This window comes from Perissodus microlepis, chromosome 13, assembly GCF_051167445.1.
Source record: "Perissodus microlepis isolate ML-2025 ecotype Zambia chromosome 13, ASM5116744v1, whole genome shotgun sequence".
In the NCBI taxonomy this organism is placed as follows: Eukaryota; Metazoa; Chordata; class Actinopteri; order Cichliformes; family Cichlidae; genus Perissodus; species Perissodus microlepis.
This window is the reverse complement of record NC_140473.1, coordinates 21,665,551-21,682,520: the sequence shown is the minus strand read 5'-3', so window position 1 is coordinate 21,682,520 and position 16,970 is coordinate 21,665,551. Positions and strand designations below refer to the sequence as shown.

The 16,970-nt window shown below is 37.4% G+C and overlaps 1 protein-coding gene across 1 annotated transcript; it reads right to left on the bottom strand.

The window, feature by feature from the left end:
* Positions 1–216: 216 nt before the first annotated feature.
* LOC146375125 (uncharacterized) lies at positions 217–13,390 on the bottom strand. Its single transcript, XM_084949331.1, has 2 exons — positions 13,351–13,390; positions 217–6,096 (listed from the first exon to the last, which is right to left on the bottom strand). The coding sequence occupies exon 2, from the start codon at positions 6,057–6,059 to the stop codon at positions 5,277–5,279; it is 783 nt and encodes a 260-aa protein (XP_084805457.1). The 5' UTR covers positions 6,060–6,096; positions 13,351–13,390; the 3' UTR covers positions 217–5,276.
* Positions 13,391–16,970: the final 3,580 nt, after the last annotated feature.

Sequence of the window (16,970 nt, the reverse complement as noted above, 5' to 3'; positions counted from 1 at the left end):
CACGTGCATGCGCGCGAGCAGAGGCTTTAACAGCACTGCAGTCATTATCGCATTACAAATGTAACCACAGACACACAAGGCTGACATATGCAGCTGTGCCTCATAATGACCAATGACCCAAAAACAATAATCAATGATTTAAAAAAAAAAACATTAAAATCACACTGAGCACAACTGTAAACCAAAACATCATTTTATTGTAAACATTTTGCACATTATAAGCATGTGGCTGTATTTTTAGATGTAGCATACATATGTGCACTCATAGCCAAGAGGCTTTGGGAAGCATTTTCATTTTTTTCATATATGTTTAGATTTTCAAATACAGATCCCGAATGTTTAAGAGTCTAAATATTTTATTATTATATAATTAAAGATAATACTGTCTGGCTTTATTAAGTGAAACATGCAGAATCGCTGCCTACAAATATAACACTCCCCACAAGCTTTATGCTGGTGTTGATAAATCATGACAACTTTTACATTTAGGTTAACTGGATCTGTAGATCGCTTCAGTCCTTCCTCAGTCCTTCAGTTTGTCGCCACCTCTTTGATTCAAATGTATCTGCTGCCACCTTGTGGTTTATTTGTGCCACTGTCGTTTTTGGGAGTAGCACAAATGACAGTTGCACACATTTTGTTTCATACGCTGCAACTTCAGTTGTCTGGATTATATTGTTTAGATGGGCAATTAATTCTTATATAGTCTTTGTCTGCTCCACTTCAGCACTAAGACCACTTTATACAACATGTTCCATTCACCCCAAAAAATCATACAAATACCTTCTACACTCAAAAAAATGAAATTGGCTGGTTGTTACATGTACAAGATCCAAACTTGTAATTTGAACTAAATAATTTCACGTTTCTATGGTGAACGTAATTGAATCATGTAGCATCTACATGAAATTCAGCAACTTAATTTGTTCTTGTTGAGATGACATGATACAATCTAGTAAGAGTGGTTCGTTACCTGGACTCACGACATTCACAAGATCACATTAGATGTCAAACTGCAGGAAAAACGCTGGAGTTTTAAGAGGCAGACAACTACACCCACACCACATGTATGCTATCGCTATTTATTATGGTTTAACCTGTCAAGGACAAAAATGTGCAGAAAATTCTGCATCAAGCCTTGTAATCATAGCTTTCCTAGTTTTGCTAAGCCTGGATCGACAGCTTGGTGGCGTGATGGTTAGTGCTGTTGTCTCACAGTGAGAAGGGCCTGGGTTCAAATCCACAATCTGGCTGGTTTGTGTGTAATTAGAAGTGGGTTAATTGGTGATTCTATTTACCCATGAATGTAAGTGAAAATGGTTGTTTGTCTCTATGAAATCATCAACCCCCATATCTGTTCATTAAGCAAGACTAGCAGTAATTGCCTTGACTAACAAAGTAGTTCTTCCAACAACAAGATTTCATTGTGTTTTCCTAAAGTTTTTAACTTGTGTAGAATGAATTAAAACAAATTTCACTCTACATACTTAAATCAGTCACTTCAAGTCAATGCAAGTATACTACGGTGATCCAACGTAATCTGATTACATTAAACCACCAAATGCCAAATGTGTTGGTTTGACATTGTCAAAAATGGGTTATTGTACTTGGTTAAATCACGTGGAAAAAGGTGCCATGATTAAATTGTGTTTTGTGATTGTGATTTTTTTGAGTGTATCTAACAAGAACACAGTCACATGCCAGCGAATGCATCAGGAGCAACATAAGGTTCAATATTCGTCTCATTAGTAGATGGCCTGTTCTGTAATCCACAGCCACCCCAAACTATTTAGCTTATATATTTCTGCACTCGTAGCCAAAAAAGCTTTCATTTTTATATTCAGATTTTGTGCAATAAATAATGGAAAAGTTTCAAAGAGTTATTTTGAAATAAGTCAAATTGATCTATAAAGTAAGGCCCATTCTTTTTCATAAATTCTCCGGGGGTTGCTTGATATCAGCAGATCACAGTTTGTGGGACTGACCATACTAAAAACATCCTGAAAGACCAATTCTTCCACTATACCAGGAGCTTTTTGGTGAGCTGAGAATCCATCTTCACTATACACTGAAAAAAAGGCCATGTTGGATTTACTTGATTCAATAATGGACATTGGTTGCACACAAACGTTTTGCTTTGGCAGAAACTTAAACAACTGAGTTAAATCAACACAACTTATTCATAGTCAATAAACCTGTGCATTTTGTGTTCATAAAACATGATTGAAACATGTTTAAATGAAGTAAGTTGAGCTCTTGGAATATTTTAATCCTTCACAATTTTGTCATTTTATTTCAACACTATTCAATAACCTTTACCACAGTACTACTTGATCACTTAAATACTACATGTTGACTTCATATTACATAATGTTCAAGAAAGTCTAGAGTCTGGTTAACATAAAAGTTGAATGGGTCTACAACAACTAACATCCTCCTATCTTTATCCTGGTTGCAGGGGGGCTAGGTTACGAGGCATGGTACACACTGGACAGCTCACCAGTCAATCACATAGAGACAAACAACCATTTGCATTAACATTTATGGTGAATTTAGAATCACCCTAAGCTAACTCTAGTAACTGCATGACGTTTAACTGTGGGAGGACACCAGAATACCCAGACAGAAATCAGTGTGAACTAGCCATATTGTGGATTTGAATCCAGGACCTTCTTACTGTGAGGCAACAGCACTAACCACCATGTCACCAATCCAGGGTTGACAAAAGTAGGAAAGCTATGATTTCAAGGCTTGATGCAGAATTTTCTGTACATTTTGTCCTTGACAGGTTAAACCACAATAAAAAACAATAGCATACACGTTGTGTGTGTGTAGTTGTCTGCCTCTTATAACTCTAGTGATTTTCTCCAAAAGTTGATTCTGTTCATCTGGACATAGCGTTTTGTGGGAGAAACGTTTTATCACTCATCCCACAAAATGCTATGTCCAGATGAACAGAATCAACTTTTGGAGATTTACTTTCCTGGATGACTGAGAATGCATCAAGACGTTCTAGTGATTTTCCTGCAGTTTGAAATCTCATGTGATCTTGTTAATTTCATGAGTCCAGCAATTAACCACTCTTACTAGATTGTATCAGGTCATCTCAACAAGAACAAATTAAGTTGTTGAATTTCGTACAGATCCTACATGATTTAATTACGTTCTAGATAGAGACATAAAAATTTTGTGTTCAAATTACAAGGTAGACTTTTTTAATGTAACAACCACCCAATTTACTTCTTTCGGTTTACCAAAAAAAGTAGAGGCAGCTGTTCGACTTGACTGAGATGGATGCCTTCCTCAAACCACAATCCAAAGCGTGCAAGACTGAAATCCCGTGCAGTGTCGCAAGATTTAACATTGCTATATTATTGACTTACTTCACTCGAACATGATATGAACAATTTCATCTACCCGCTCTGCATATTATGTCGTTTCTACACTATATAGTTACACTTAACTTTAAACCATGAGGCAATTGTGTTAAATACACGCAAGATGCTTACATAAATCCAAGAACTGGCCAATCCCTTTTTTTCAGTGTATCATAGAAATTATACTGAACTCATGAAATCATAAAAACATAGAAAAATTAGGATGTAACTGGAACAACAACAACAAAAAGTTGTTTTTAATACTTTCACAAAAAGCTCTGCTGATCGCACAAAAAAATAATAAAAAGTCAGCTCGAGAAAGCAGAACTGGGAGGGATTCGTAAAAACATGTTTTGCTTACAAATGAACTTCTTTAGTTTTGTTTTTTTCTAGCAATGGCAGACACGTGAGACTGTGTGTAAGTGAAGTTATTATAAGTCAACATTACACCAAAGCATTTTGAAACAGCTGAATGTTTAGTTGCAATTAGGGACCCTCCACCTTTTCACAACATTCACTGTGCTTGACATTATGACATGCAGAAAAAAAACTGCTGCAGTATATGAAACGGTGTTGCAGCCTCACATTAGATTAAGGAAGTGGACCACAGCTTTCATTGCATTCTCCATTTTCTATCAATACAGTGCTGTGAAAAAGGATTCAGCCCCCTTCCCATTTTTATTTATTTTTGCAAATTTGTCACACGTATTTCAGATCATCAATCAAAATTTAATATTAGTCAAAGGCAACCAGGATAAATACAGCATGCAGTTTTTAATGTGTTTATGAGAAAAAGGTTTTCCAAACTTACCTGGCATTATGTGAAAAAGTCATTTTCTAAGCCTATTAATTAGTTGTGCCACTGGTTACTGCAGCAAGCACCACATTCAAGCATTAGTGATAACTGACAATGAGTCTTTCACATCTCTGTGGAGGAATTTTGGCCCACAGTATTTTTTTTTACTTCAGCCACACTCGAGGCTTTACAAGCACAAATCGCCTGTTTAGAGGTTTTCTTGGAAGCTGCATTACCCAAGTGTGCTTGAACTTCAGGGCACGAACTGATGGCTGGACAGTTGTCCTTCAGTTGTGTTAGAGATCAAAATTCATGGTTCAATCAATTACAGCAATCCTGAAGCAACAAAAAAGCCCCAGACCATCACACTAACACCACCATGTTTGACTCTTGCTTTGATCAGTCGATAGAATATTTTCCAAAGCTTTTGTTTCCTTTCTGGTCAGCAGTGATTTTTCTCCTTGGAACTCTCCCATGGATGCCATTTCTGCCCAGTCTCTTTCTTACTGTTGAACCATGAACTCTGATTTTAACTGATTGAAGTGAAGCCAACACTTAGATTATGTTATGTGCTCTTTTGTGACCTCCTGTATGAGTCATCAATTAGTAGATTTGGATAGCAGTTTTCCCTCAATAAATAAAAATTGCCATTTTAAAACTGTATTTTGTATTTACTTGTTTGATGATCTGAACCATGTAAGTGTGCTGAATATGTGAAAAGAGGAAAGAAATCAGGGAGGGGCAAATATTTTTTCACAGCACTGCATAGAGAAACAAAAGAGTAAATATTGGTGGGCTGGATAACACAGGAAGGAAACAGATTGTACTTTCTAACCGCTGCCTTCAGCATAAACATAGAAACAGCAAAACTCTTTGATTGGCCTATTTTAACACACTATTAAACAACTGTGCAAACCTTTGGGCCGCCTGATGTGATTAAAGTTATTGAACCAAAACTTCAAAACTTTTTCCCAGGACAAGAATGCAAAAACAAATGTAAACTCTTTCAAATGCATTCAGTTTCCAAGAAATGTGGACATTTTCACCACTAATTCAAATGACTGAAATCCTGCTTTTAAAAGAGATTAAACGATTTTTTTTTATCAGTATACAAAAGTGACATATATGACAGATGTCTCTGGCAATTTCGGCAGGTGGAGTTCAGGGAAAGGCAGCGCACCACTGCTGTCTATGTGTGTCTTTACTGTGTATGCTTTAACCACTGCTCCCCCCTCCAGCACTGATTTGTGGATGATTCCCAGTCTGGCTTGTTCATAATACTCTGCTCCGAGCTCCCTGCCCAGGAAGATGTCTTGGACCTGTTCTGGAGACAGACTTAAATAATCTCTCCTTAAGTCCAGATTTGTGTCTATTTCTGTGTTGTACCTATTTGTGTCTAAGTCAGCATTGTTTTCTCTGTCTGGGTCTCCAGTCTTGGCTCTGTTCAAATCTGGATAGGGATAAAATGGCTTCTGTGGCAGGTTGACCACCGTCAGCCTCTCCAGGTGGTGCACGGCAAAATATCCCTCCGGATTTAAAGGAGGCATCCCACTGGATCCGCAATAGATCAGTGTGAGGTGCCTCACCTCTGAGTTGTTGAGCAGACGTGCTGCATTTGACGGTGACGTGAACCAAACGGTTAAACGTCTCATCTGGAAAACAGGAGACAAGTGCGACTGTAGGCGGTGCAGTGTGGAGAGCTGGATGTCCTTGCATACGCAATCTGTAAGCGATGAGATGCTGCAGGGTTGCGGGTCCTGGCTGCAGGAGTAGTACAAAAAGCTGTTGTGGGTTACATAAGCCAGGTGCAAGTCAGATCGCTGCAGAGCCACCGAAACACACAGCAGCACACAGAGGAAAGGGGCAGGGGGGCTGAAAGCAGCCATCACTGCTGAAGAAGAGTCTCGAGCATCTTCATCATTCCTGCATTTAAACACAACATTACATTATTATCAGCAAAACACACTTATTGTTGCAGTCTTAGTAAATTATGGCCATGATTATCAAGGTGAACAATGAATGAACAATTAGAAAGAAAGGCTACTATTCTCTGAACAGACAGTCGGTCTGTTCAGTTTTTTTAAATTAGTTTTTTATTGTTTTTTACAGTTCAATTCAATTCAATTTATGTAAATAGCCCTCGTCACAGGATAAAAACCACAAAAGAAAATCAAACATACAGCACAAATCTAATTAAAAGCCAATCTAAATAAGTCTTAAGCTGCTTTTTAAAAGAATAAATACAATCAAGGCAACGTAATGATGGAGGGAGAGCATTCCACAGCCTGGGGGCCACCGCTCTAAAAGATCTATCACCTCCGGTCTTAAAACGTGTTCGTGGGACTACCAACAGCCTTTGATTAGATGATCTCAGGCTGCGAGAGGGAGCGTGGGGTTCTAAAAGATCAGAAATGTAGGCAGGGGCATCACAATTCAAAGCTTTAAAAGTCCGTACCAAGATTTTAAAATGAATTCTAAAATGCACTGGAAGCCAGTGTAATGAACGTAACACTGGTGTAATGTGCTCTCTTTTTCATGTCTTAGTTATTATATTTCTATGCACCATAATATAGAAGTTAAGTATAAATGCTCAGTTTCCAGAGTGGATGATAACATTATGGGAATGATCATATAATAAAATAGTACAGCACTTAAGAAGAAACATCCATTTCAGTGGTAAAAGCTTTAGGGCTGACTGTAAGGCAGACAGGAGTGGAACCAAAATGCAGACTTGAGAAATTGAGAAATAAGCTAAAAGCAGCTTTGTTGCTAAACTCACGGGAACAAAACAATAAAAAAAAACTGAGAAGGCAGGAACGAGGAACTTACAAATTAGGCACTATGGAAGAAATACAGAATGCATGGTACACAACATGAGGGAGATTGCAACAAAGAACACAAGTTAGCTGAGGGTTTAAATAGACAAGAGAAGAGGAAGGCAGAGACGAGATGCCTGAAGAAAAAACACACAGATGAACTAATTCTAGCTAATGAGACAAAGGGAAGCAAAACTGTACCGAGCACACACAAAACAATCAAAACTCAACCAGAAGGAACAGAAACACAGACAGGAAGGAAACCAAACACAGAGACAACACAGACTTCACACAGGCAAGACTGGGCACAAAATGAAACATCACCTAATGAGGAATAAAGGACTACAACAGAACCCAAGTGCGTTTCATCTTGAGATTAGACGGATGGCCGAACATTCTCCTTCAGGATGTTTTAGTAGACGGCAGATTTCATGATTCCGTTTACAACAACAAGTTTTCCAAGTCTTGAGGCAGCAAAACAGCCCCAAGTCATCACACTGCTTTGTTACTTTTAACAAAATGGGATGCACACCATCAAAAAGTTTGTGGATCCACTTTTGCCTTGTCAGTCCGTAGAATATTTCACTGTTCGGACAGGGCCATGTAGGTTTAGATCTAATATCCCCCTAATTAAAAAAGCACTTTAAAACTGCTTTTTATGTTTACCTGTCTTGTCGAATATTTGTGTTTGATGTTTGATGATCTGAAACATTTAAATGTGACAAACATACAAGAAAAATTCAGGAAGGGGGCAAACACTTTTTCACACCACTGTAACTCACAACCCTGGGTCACAACCTAGGGACCATGCCAGAAAACAGCTCTGTGTGAGCTTGAAACAGGGAGACATCAGTGTGAACATATTTTATTAATGACTTTCAATTTTCTTCTTTTTTTCTCTTTTTTGTTCGCAGTTTTAGTTCGTTTTTATAGTTTTATTTATTCAGTCACTGAAAATAACAAATAGCGAACTGATTTTGTTATTACTAGAGTAATAGATCCTGAACAAGAATTTAAAATAAATAAATAAATAAAGTAAAAACAGTACACACACACACACACACACACAGGAGAGGTTTGAATTCAAAGCTTTCTAGCAGACACGGTTGACAGGCACGGATGTGATTGCACACAATGCCATTCCTAAATCGAATCAAGCAGAAAGTCCTGATGCCAAACGTTAACCCTTTAAGTAAAGGATATCAGTTGGCTGCCTGTTATCATGAAATCTTATATTAATAACGTGACAGCTGGGATACACTTCATTCTATCTAGCCTACATGAATTGGATAAGTGAAAGAAAATAGATGGATGGATACACTGATGAAAGAAGGGTAGTTATTAATTTTGCATGTTATTGCAGCTTTTTTTGGTAATAACTTTGTTTTTGTTTTTACTTGCCTTATTCGCCTGCATCTTGTTTCATGCTGTGTAGTTTAGGTAAAAGACACCTCAGCCCTGTTGTTTACCTTAAATATTTGAATGCCATATAATGACCAAAATGATATGCCAAAAGCTGAACATTGGAGACATATTGATATAGAGATATAGATATGTAGTCATTATCAATTCGAGAAATATCTTGGAAATTTACACAAGAAACTCATAAAAAACGTCATAAAAATGGTAACAGAAAACTTCAAAATAATCACAAAATCCAAAAATAAACAGAAGCATAGAAATCCGAGGACTATGACATACACGATGATATTGCACTGAAAGCTTTTGTTGTAAATATACAGTTGTGGTTACAAGTTTACAAACATGCTTGCCTGTTGGTACAATGTTCTTAGGTGGGCATAAGTGTCATAGTAATTTGGGGCTTTTAAAGTTTTATTTGAACCCTGAATCCACACAGGGTCAAAAGTATACATAAAGGCTCAAATATATGCATACATTCATTTAAGTCTCTTGATTCGTGTTGCTGATCTACAATGTATTGTAACAAGACAGCACCATGGCCTGTTCTCATTAGCGATTATAATTGACTACAACTGGTGGTTTCTTGTTGTTAGCATAAAAAGGAGAAATTATTAGAGTAACTGTTGAATTGACCAGTGGTATCGTTCCAACTTGTGTAAATCTACAATTACTGTATATTTCCAATTTGTGTGCCTTTTGTCACAATGATAACAGATGTTTGGAGGAGTAAAGGTGAGGCTTTCAAACCTAAGAACACTGTCCCAGCAGTCAAGCATGGTGGTGGTAGCATCATGCTCGGGGGCTGTTTTGCTTCCAGCAGTACTGGTACATTGCACAAAGTGGATAGAACAAGAAGGAGGAGGGGGACTACTTCTAAATTCTTCAACGTCACCTCAAATCAGCAGCTAGACGGACATAATCGGGTCTTCCACTAGAAACACATCCAAATTAAATAAAGCAGGCTAACATTAAGCTTCTAGGATTTCCTTCTCAGCCTTGAGCTCAACCCAATTGAAAATTAGTGGACTATGCTTTAAAGCTAGGCACATGCCAAGAAACCAACCAATTTAACTTAACTCCATCGCAATCTGCTGATTATGTAGAGTGAGTAGAGGGAAAGACCCAAGATGCAAATGCTGTACACAGGTAGGATTGAACAAAAATTAGTCATTTAATTAGGCTGTTGAAAATATCCATAAAATATCCATAAAGCAAAAAATAAAATCCAAAAGGTGAAAAGCAGGCTATTGCCAGAGGCACAATGAACTAGGTACATTGAGCATGGAAACAGGGAGGGCAATCGTGAAAGTGAATACAGCTGTGGAAAACAAGACACACCTGAACTAATTACAGAGGCCAAGAAAAGGAGAGAAAAGTAAAATCTAATATAGTTGTGACTTAAACATAATCTATATTTTTAAAAAAGCTCTTTCAGTTCAGGTCCGCTTTCATAAATGACTAAATAAAATGGACTGAGGTCACTCTGTACGTTTAATGCATTAAATATTTACTTACCAACACATGAAGAGAGGGGATATGGACGATATCTACAGATGGTTTGAATTAGGACCCACACATGCACACACTCACACCCACTCATACACATGTGTGATGGGTGTGCTCTTTTTGAACCCCAGTTAAGGATATATTGCTTGGCACAGAAAGCCCACATTGAATTTCACATGGACAAACACACTTACTTAGAAAATTACAGCTGTGCTTTGAGATTCCAGAGAAAACACTGTTTTGAAATCGTGGTTTCTATGACCGTCTGGGTAGATTTTCTGGTTTCGCAATAAAATCAGTGCAGAAACATGACTTTCAGCCTCATTTTGAAGTCCGGATGAAGCTGACCGCTACATTCTTCCTTTGGGTTACATTAAACAAAAGACAATTATCTAAATCTAACTTCAAATAGTCTTATAGTGTTGTTGCTTTTAATAATTATTTATTTTGACATTCAGACAGACATTGGCCTTAAGGGTGAGTGTTTTCCTTTTGTTCAGACTAATTCTGCTTCAGGGTTGGAGCAAAGTGGTGCCGACAGGTGGCCACGGCCAACACGGACTAAAGTCTGCCCATCCTACACAGGGTAAAGTGTGTCAAGATATACAGCGAGATTCTGGGCTGCTCCAGATGAAATATGACCAACAATGAAAGAATTAGACATGAGGTTCAAAGTTGGCCTTTCTAACAGTGTTGTTTTCAAAGATTACCTGGGGAAAAGTGTTAGAAATTTAAAATGACCATCTCACAATATAACCAACCACTAAAAATGGAGAGGGGGGTAATCAACTTGATATGAAAAGTCCAAAGCAAACTCAAAAGGGAATGGTTGGAAGTAACATGTCAGGAAAATAAATGCTTGGGTTTGAAATAAAAAGGTTTCCCCCAGCAGCTGTTATGACTGAGTCAAAGGGGATATAGCACGAGAACAAACAGAGGAGGGATAAGATCCATGCTTGACAGAGCATGTATTAGCATGTTACAGTCTGCATCCATCAAAACCAACAACATATAAAGAACAACTATTTACACATATAAAAATCAAATGAACACAAAATCACCGACACCCATCCTATTCCCAAGGAAAACTAACAAAAACAAAATGTTGACCATTTCCTGTTCCAAAAGGAGAAGGAAAAACAAATACTTGTTCTGCTCACGTTTGTTAAAGCTGTGTCACGCAGAGTGGCTTATAAGGCTGCAAAAATCTCAGTATATCATAAATCTATGAGACCCAAATGCAGAAACGCTTAGGGAGGCAAAGGTGAACAGAAGACAAGTTGTTTATTGCCCGATGTAGAAAGTCCAGCAAAACACAAAGTCCAAAGGAGTCAGTGTAAAAAAAACCAGAACAACTGAAAACCTAAAACTAGAGAAATAAACACAAAATACAAAATGAAATAAACAGGCAGGAAACCACACAGGAAACAGAAATAGATGATTTGACAGATGGGTAACAGAAGACTCGTGGAGTAAATCACAGGCGAGGAGATGAAGGAAGCAAAACTAAAAGCAAAACGCAAGGAGCACTGACTCTCAAAATAACACAGGAAGTGTTATAACTATAAGGGGAAGACACATAGACATGAATGAACTGCATACAAAGAACTAGACATAAGACAGTGAAACACTAAGAGAAGAAGTGATCTGTAAAACTACTGAGAAAAAGGAGCAAAACTAAATACACTAGAGAATATAAATAAGCAGTCGAATGACCCAGAACCACAACACAGGCACCGTTACATTAGGATTTATAGCTAGTAACTGCCATTTTTCTATAGGAGCTTTTCATAATTTAAATTGTAAATATCTGATGAGCTGTAGCAACAGTTAAGAAAACTTATAATCCTAGCAGTTTTTAAAAAAATCATTTGAGCCAAAGTTACATAAAAAAATTTTGTTTCTGAGTCCACATGTTGTACTTCTCCAGTAGTCACGTCTGAATGTGATGAATGATGAAAAGCTGGTCACTAAAACATGGACGATGTCACGATCTTGGGTCTTTTGACCCAGTGTTTTGAGTTCATATATACATTGATGTTTATGGTTTATGTTTGAGTTTAAGTTTCTTAGGTTCTCTACATTCATTCCTTTATGCCTAGGTTGCCGTTACTATTCATGGTTTATTAGATTCCCCTTGTGACTTCAGCCCCTGTGTTTAAGACTGTGACAGACAATCTAGCTGACAGCAGTTTGCTGAGCTCATTTAGTGATAATACATTTAATCAGACGTGCTTGGCATATCTTACTGAGGAATAGTCGGAGCTACCGAATAAATCATCAGAAGACACTACACAGTAGTTTACAAATTGAGCATCATTTGCATTTAGTTAGACTTGGTATAGAAAAGTTTAGTGCTTGCCAAGTATGGCTTGTTTGGAATCATTGCCAGGAGAAAGCTTCTTTTCTCTTTGCAAAGTTGCATCTTATTAAATTGGAGGACTTAGGAAACAATGTCCTTTTGACAAGATAGTGATGTTTGGTCATAATGCACAGCACTATGTTCAGTGAAAAACAAAGAGAGCACATCAGCGCTATCACCATCAACTCTTTTGTATAGCAAAGTATTCCGGGGTCAAAGGTGAATCCATCTGTAGCAAAGCTAAAGCTTGGCTGAAACTGGGTGATGCAACAGGTCAGTGATCCCACGCACAGCAGAATGGCTGAAAAAGAAAAGGATCACGGTGTTGCCATGTCACAGTTAAAGCCCAAACCTCATTCTGATTAAATTTCTGTATCGGGGCCTACTAACAATGTTAGAAGAAAGAACAATGTGAGAGACTGATGAAAATATACAGCGGAGGGGGGGGGAGCTATTAAATTAATGGGGTATACTTGGTGTTTCCCAAGACACAGAGGTTTGTGTAAACCTTTCTTTTCACGTGACTATATTTGGGATGGAACACTGTCTTCCTTTCTCTTCCCCGTATTTGAAAAACATGAATCGCTGTCCAGCAAGAGTCTGTTAATGCAGTGATTCACTGATAAAATTCAAACATCAGGCTGTATTCTTTGGGCCGGAGTTTAATTTAATTTCTGTCCTGTTTAACAGCCTAAGTTTAATCTCTGTGAAATCCGTGTTTGTTCAGCAGTCTCAGAAGAAAGACTTTCAGGGGTTCGCAGTAAAGTGTGAAGAAGCACAAAACAGTGAATTAAAGGCACTCTCGATTGATAATCCAGCATTATGAGCATATCTGTTTCACCTAAAGAGATTTGTGAGAATATTTCTGTTACATAACGCACACTACCAGGAATGCATAAGCTATGTAATGTAATATGAGAATGCACATAGGGCTCGGCTTTCTGATCCTTACATAGCGTTAACAACAGGACCCAAAAATACACATTTGACAGCTGTTAGTGTACACTAGATCCTCTTCAGCATTAGTAAGCATAGAGAAAGTTTTTCATGGTTTTCTGCTGTGTAACTTACCCCAAAATGCTGCTGAGGACCAGATATGCGAATGCGTCAGAGTGAGGCTGGAATTGGGAGGGAAAGTCAAAGATCCAGCTGACGTCAAGATGTGGGAAGTATCCCACTTAGGAAGCTGTAACTCACATCTGGAAGAGACTGAGTTCAGCCTTAAGTGCAATACAATAAAGTTCTGTCTGCTCTGAATATAAGAGACCCATGAAGAATCCTATTGTTTACTTTTTTATATATACTTTTTTTGTCATCACTGCATTAAAGTTTCTGGATTTAAAACATATTTCGTTCATAAGGTATATAATGTGACGGCTCCATAAATGGCTTTTTAATTTTTTTTTCTGCCAGTAAATATAACACATAATGGCTGTGAGGAGGGTTTTCTTTGGCTTGACACATGGGAAAAACGGGTGATTTCCCGTTAAGGACATGGAAGGGATCCAAAGTTTGCTGCTTTCAAGTGCTATCGGAAATCCCAGAATTGGACTTGATCTCGATGGAATAACCTAAAATTTAATGTCTTGAAGTTCAAGAGAGAAAAGCTACACTCAAGTTATTTTCAGTGAATTTCTTCATTCTTTAAGTTATTCTATACTTCTGATTTTCTTCATTTTTGAAAAATGTTTTTAGAAGAAAAATGCTTTTTTTTTGTCTGCCACTAAGAATTGCATCTTGACTGATGATGGTGATGATCTGTAAATAGACAGCATTTGTAGGGGGAAAAGCATACTGATTTGCTAGCTTTTTCTCTACTTAATTTAAGTTTGCAGCATCTTTACATTGTGCTTTTTCAAATTTGATGAGGGAGGCAAATACGACTTAAATAGCTATTGGCAACCACCACATTGAGCTGGAAAGGATGTGCATGAGGTCAGGACAAATAGAGATGGAAATGTGCTTACAAGTGAAGAGAGTCAGCTGAAAAAGTAAAACGATTACTTAGAGGAGCTTTGAATGATGAAAACAATGCCAAGAGAGGAAGCCACTGCATGAGGAAGTCAGAAGTGGAAGAGAAGTATGTGGGGGTGGTGTTGGACATGTATGTGGACATAAGGTGTGTGGTAGAAGTGACATATGGGTTTAATGTGGGGTTGATAAAAGCCTGCTATGGTGTATGGTTTGGAGATTGTGGCACTGAACTTCAATAAACTCTCTGTTTATGAGATATTTTCACTGGAAGAAACTGATTTGTTGTGAGAACTGTTAACAGTTCACCGGTAATTAATGGATATGCTTTTCTTGCAATTTCTGGTTGCACACAATGTGAGCAAGGGGTTACAACAAGCACGGAGACACATAATGATGCCATTTTTTTCTACTAAAGGTTACAGGGAGCTAGCAAGACTTCCAGCATGTTTTATTTGTGCTCCTTGACAGCACAGGCAGGCTCACTGAGTTTACAGTGCAGTGCGACATTATCTCTAATGATATTTACATAGCTCAGTCAGAAGTCTTTCTTTCTCTCTGCTTCTCTCTTATCCAAAGGCAGTTTATGTATTTACATAATTAACTCAATTTTTGAGCTTGTTGTGGATTTTTTTTGATGACATATATACTTGTATACGCTATATACACTTTTAACTGGCACTCAAAAGTTTGAGCACATTTCCCCTATTTTAGCTTCACTTCACTGGCTGCCCATTTCTTTTAGGATTAAACTTAGAGGAGATTGTGCTTTTACTGTAGCAGCTCCAAAACTGTGGAACGAGCTTCCTTTAGAGATTAGACAGGCCACTTCCTTAACTGTTTTTAAGTCACTCTTGAAAACCCACCTCTTTACTCTGGCCTTTTTAGTTGATTCTATGCTGTTTTATCTTGTTTTCTTTTTTAATATAGGGCTGTTTTAATTTTTATGTATTATGTGTTTTATTTATTTATTTTGCTGTTTTCTGTTATTCTATTGTTTTTAACGTATTTTCTGTACAGCACTTTGGTCCTGTTCTGGGTATTTTAAAGTGCTCTATAAATAAAATTGGATTGGATATATATATATATATACCTACACTCGACAAATGTACTACATAATCATATATACTCGTATACACTATATACCAACAATGTGTTTATATAATGGAATCACCATGTTAAGCATTTAACCTACATATTCAAACTATAAGAGCCATATATTTGAGTCAAGTATTATCCACATTTAAATGATAAGTCTGCACCACTAGTTGTATGAGCACCTGTTGATCCACACCGCTTGTTTTGAGATTTAATAATTAGGATTAATATGTAACTTTTGATCATGTTATGGCCTACTGTGACAAGTCAAGACATAGGGTTAGTCGAAATTGGCCCATCTAAAGATGCACCTTTCTGCATATGTGTGTACCCACAAGAAGCAGTAGTGTTATTAAAAACAATCATATCTGTAAGGTCAGGTCCAAACAATATCCAGAGGACAAGTGATGGTGGGAGAGGAAAAGACTATACACCGCGCTGACAAGAAAGCAGACAATAATAGAGAGTGGTGGATAGAAGAAGAAGAAGACTGATTGATTTCAAACATGTAAATAAAATGAAAGTACACTGTAAACAAGAAAAACGTTGCTTTTGACCTGTACCATTTTGGGCTTTAATGCAAAGCTTAGTTTATTCTACAATTTTACTCCAAATATGAATAACTTTAAAACTTTCCCTAGTTTTTTAAACACTGTGTATCTTCAAAGAAACCTTTCTGACTACCTTTGGCAACAGATTGCCTGCCCCCCCCCCCAGAAGATGCAGGGGTTTTGATTAACTGTCATATGTATTTTCTCCAGACCTCCAGTTTAAATATAGTAACACCTCAGAAAAGTAAAGAATGAGAAGTGATTTCTGATTTATCACATGCTTTGCTTTAGACAAGACTGAGATGTATTTAGGCAGTTTGTTAGGAGTATATTTAACATGGGATTTCCTGCAAATGCTGTCAACTATTATCACAATATCAGCTGAAGGTGTGAATTGGTGGTTTAGAAATCCCCTCACTCGCCAAGAAGACTGCATGCCACACATATACCAATTTTGTCACTAAGAGCTATTTGTGAGTTGCCTTGTTAGTGCAAAAATTACTATTTTATGTTTTTCAAATTATATTCAACAAATTGTATCTTTTTGTGGAAGGCTGCTAGTAACAAAGTCCCAAAAGATATGATTTTAAATGGCTTTTTGCTAAATTGTTTGCTATGCAAAGTCACACTCAAGTTCATCCCTTGTCTTTTTTATGCTCGAGGGATTTATATGCCAGTGTTTAGTGGCTTAACACAAAAACAAAATTCCTGTAAAATTGGCCATGTACAAGGACTAGACTGAAAATGCACGAAAAAGCAGTCCAAAACATCAGCTTTTACTGCATGCAATATTACTTAATAATTACATTCAATATATTTACGTTGATGTACTTGTTTTCAGTGAAAAGGTGTGGCCTAGACGTCATCACAACCACTGTAATTTCCACCCACTGCTGGACTGACAGAAAAACACAATTTGGGAGATTAAAAAAAATCCTGAAAAAAAAACCCTTCTCGAGATGAAAATACATTTAAATAAGTTCCTTAAAACAACACATAAAAAAACAAAGCAACGTGAAATGAAAGTGGAAACAGATGAGCTACTTAGCCAGTATTTGTCACGCGTTTTTG

Bases quoted from the DNA above. Each gene is read 5' to 3' on its own strand.
- LOC146375125 (XM_084949331.1), bottom strand. From the start codon at position 6,059: ATGGCTGCTTTCAGCCCCCCTGCCCCTTTCCTCTGTGTGCTGCTGTGT.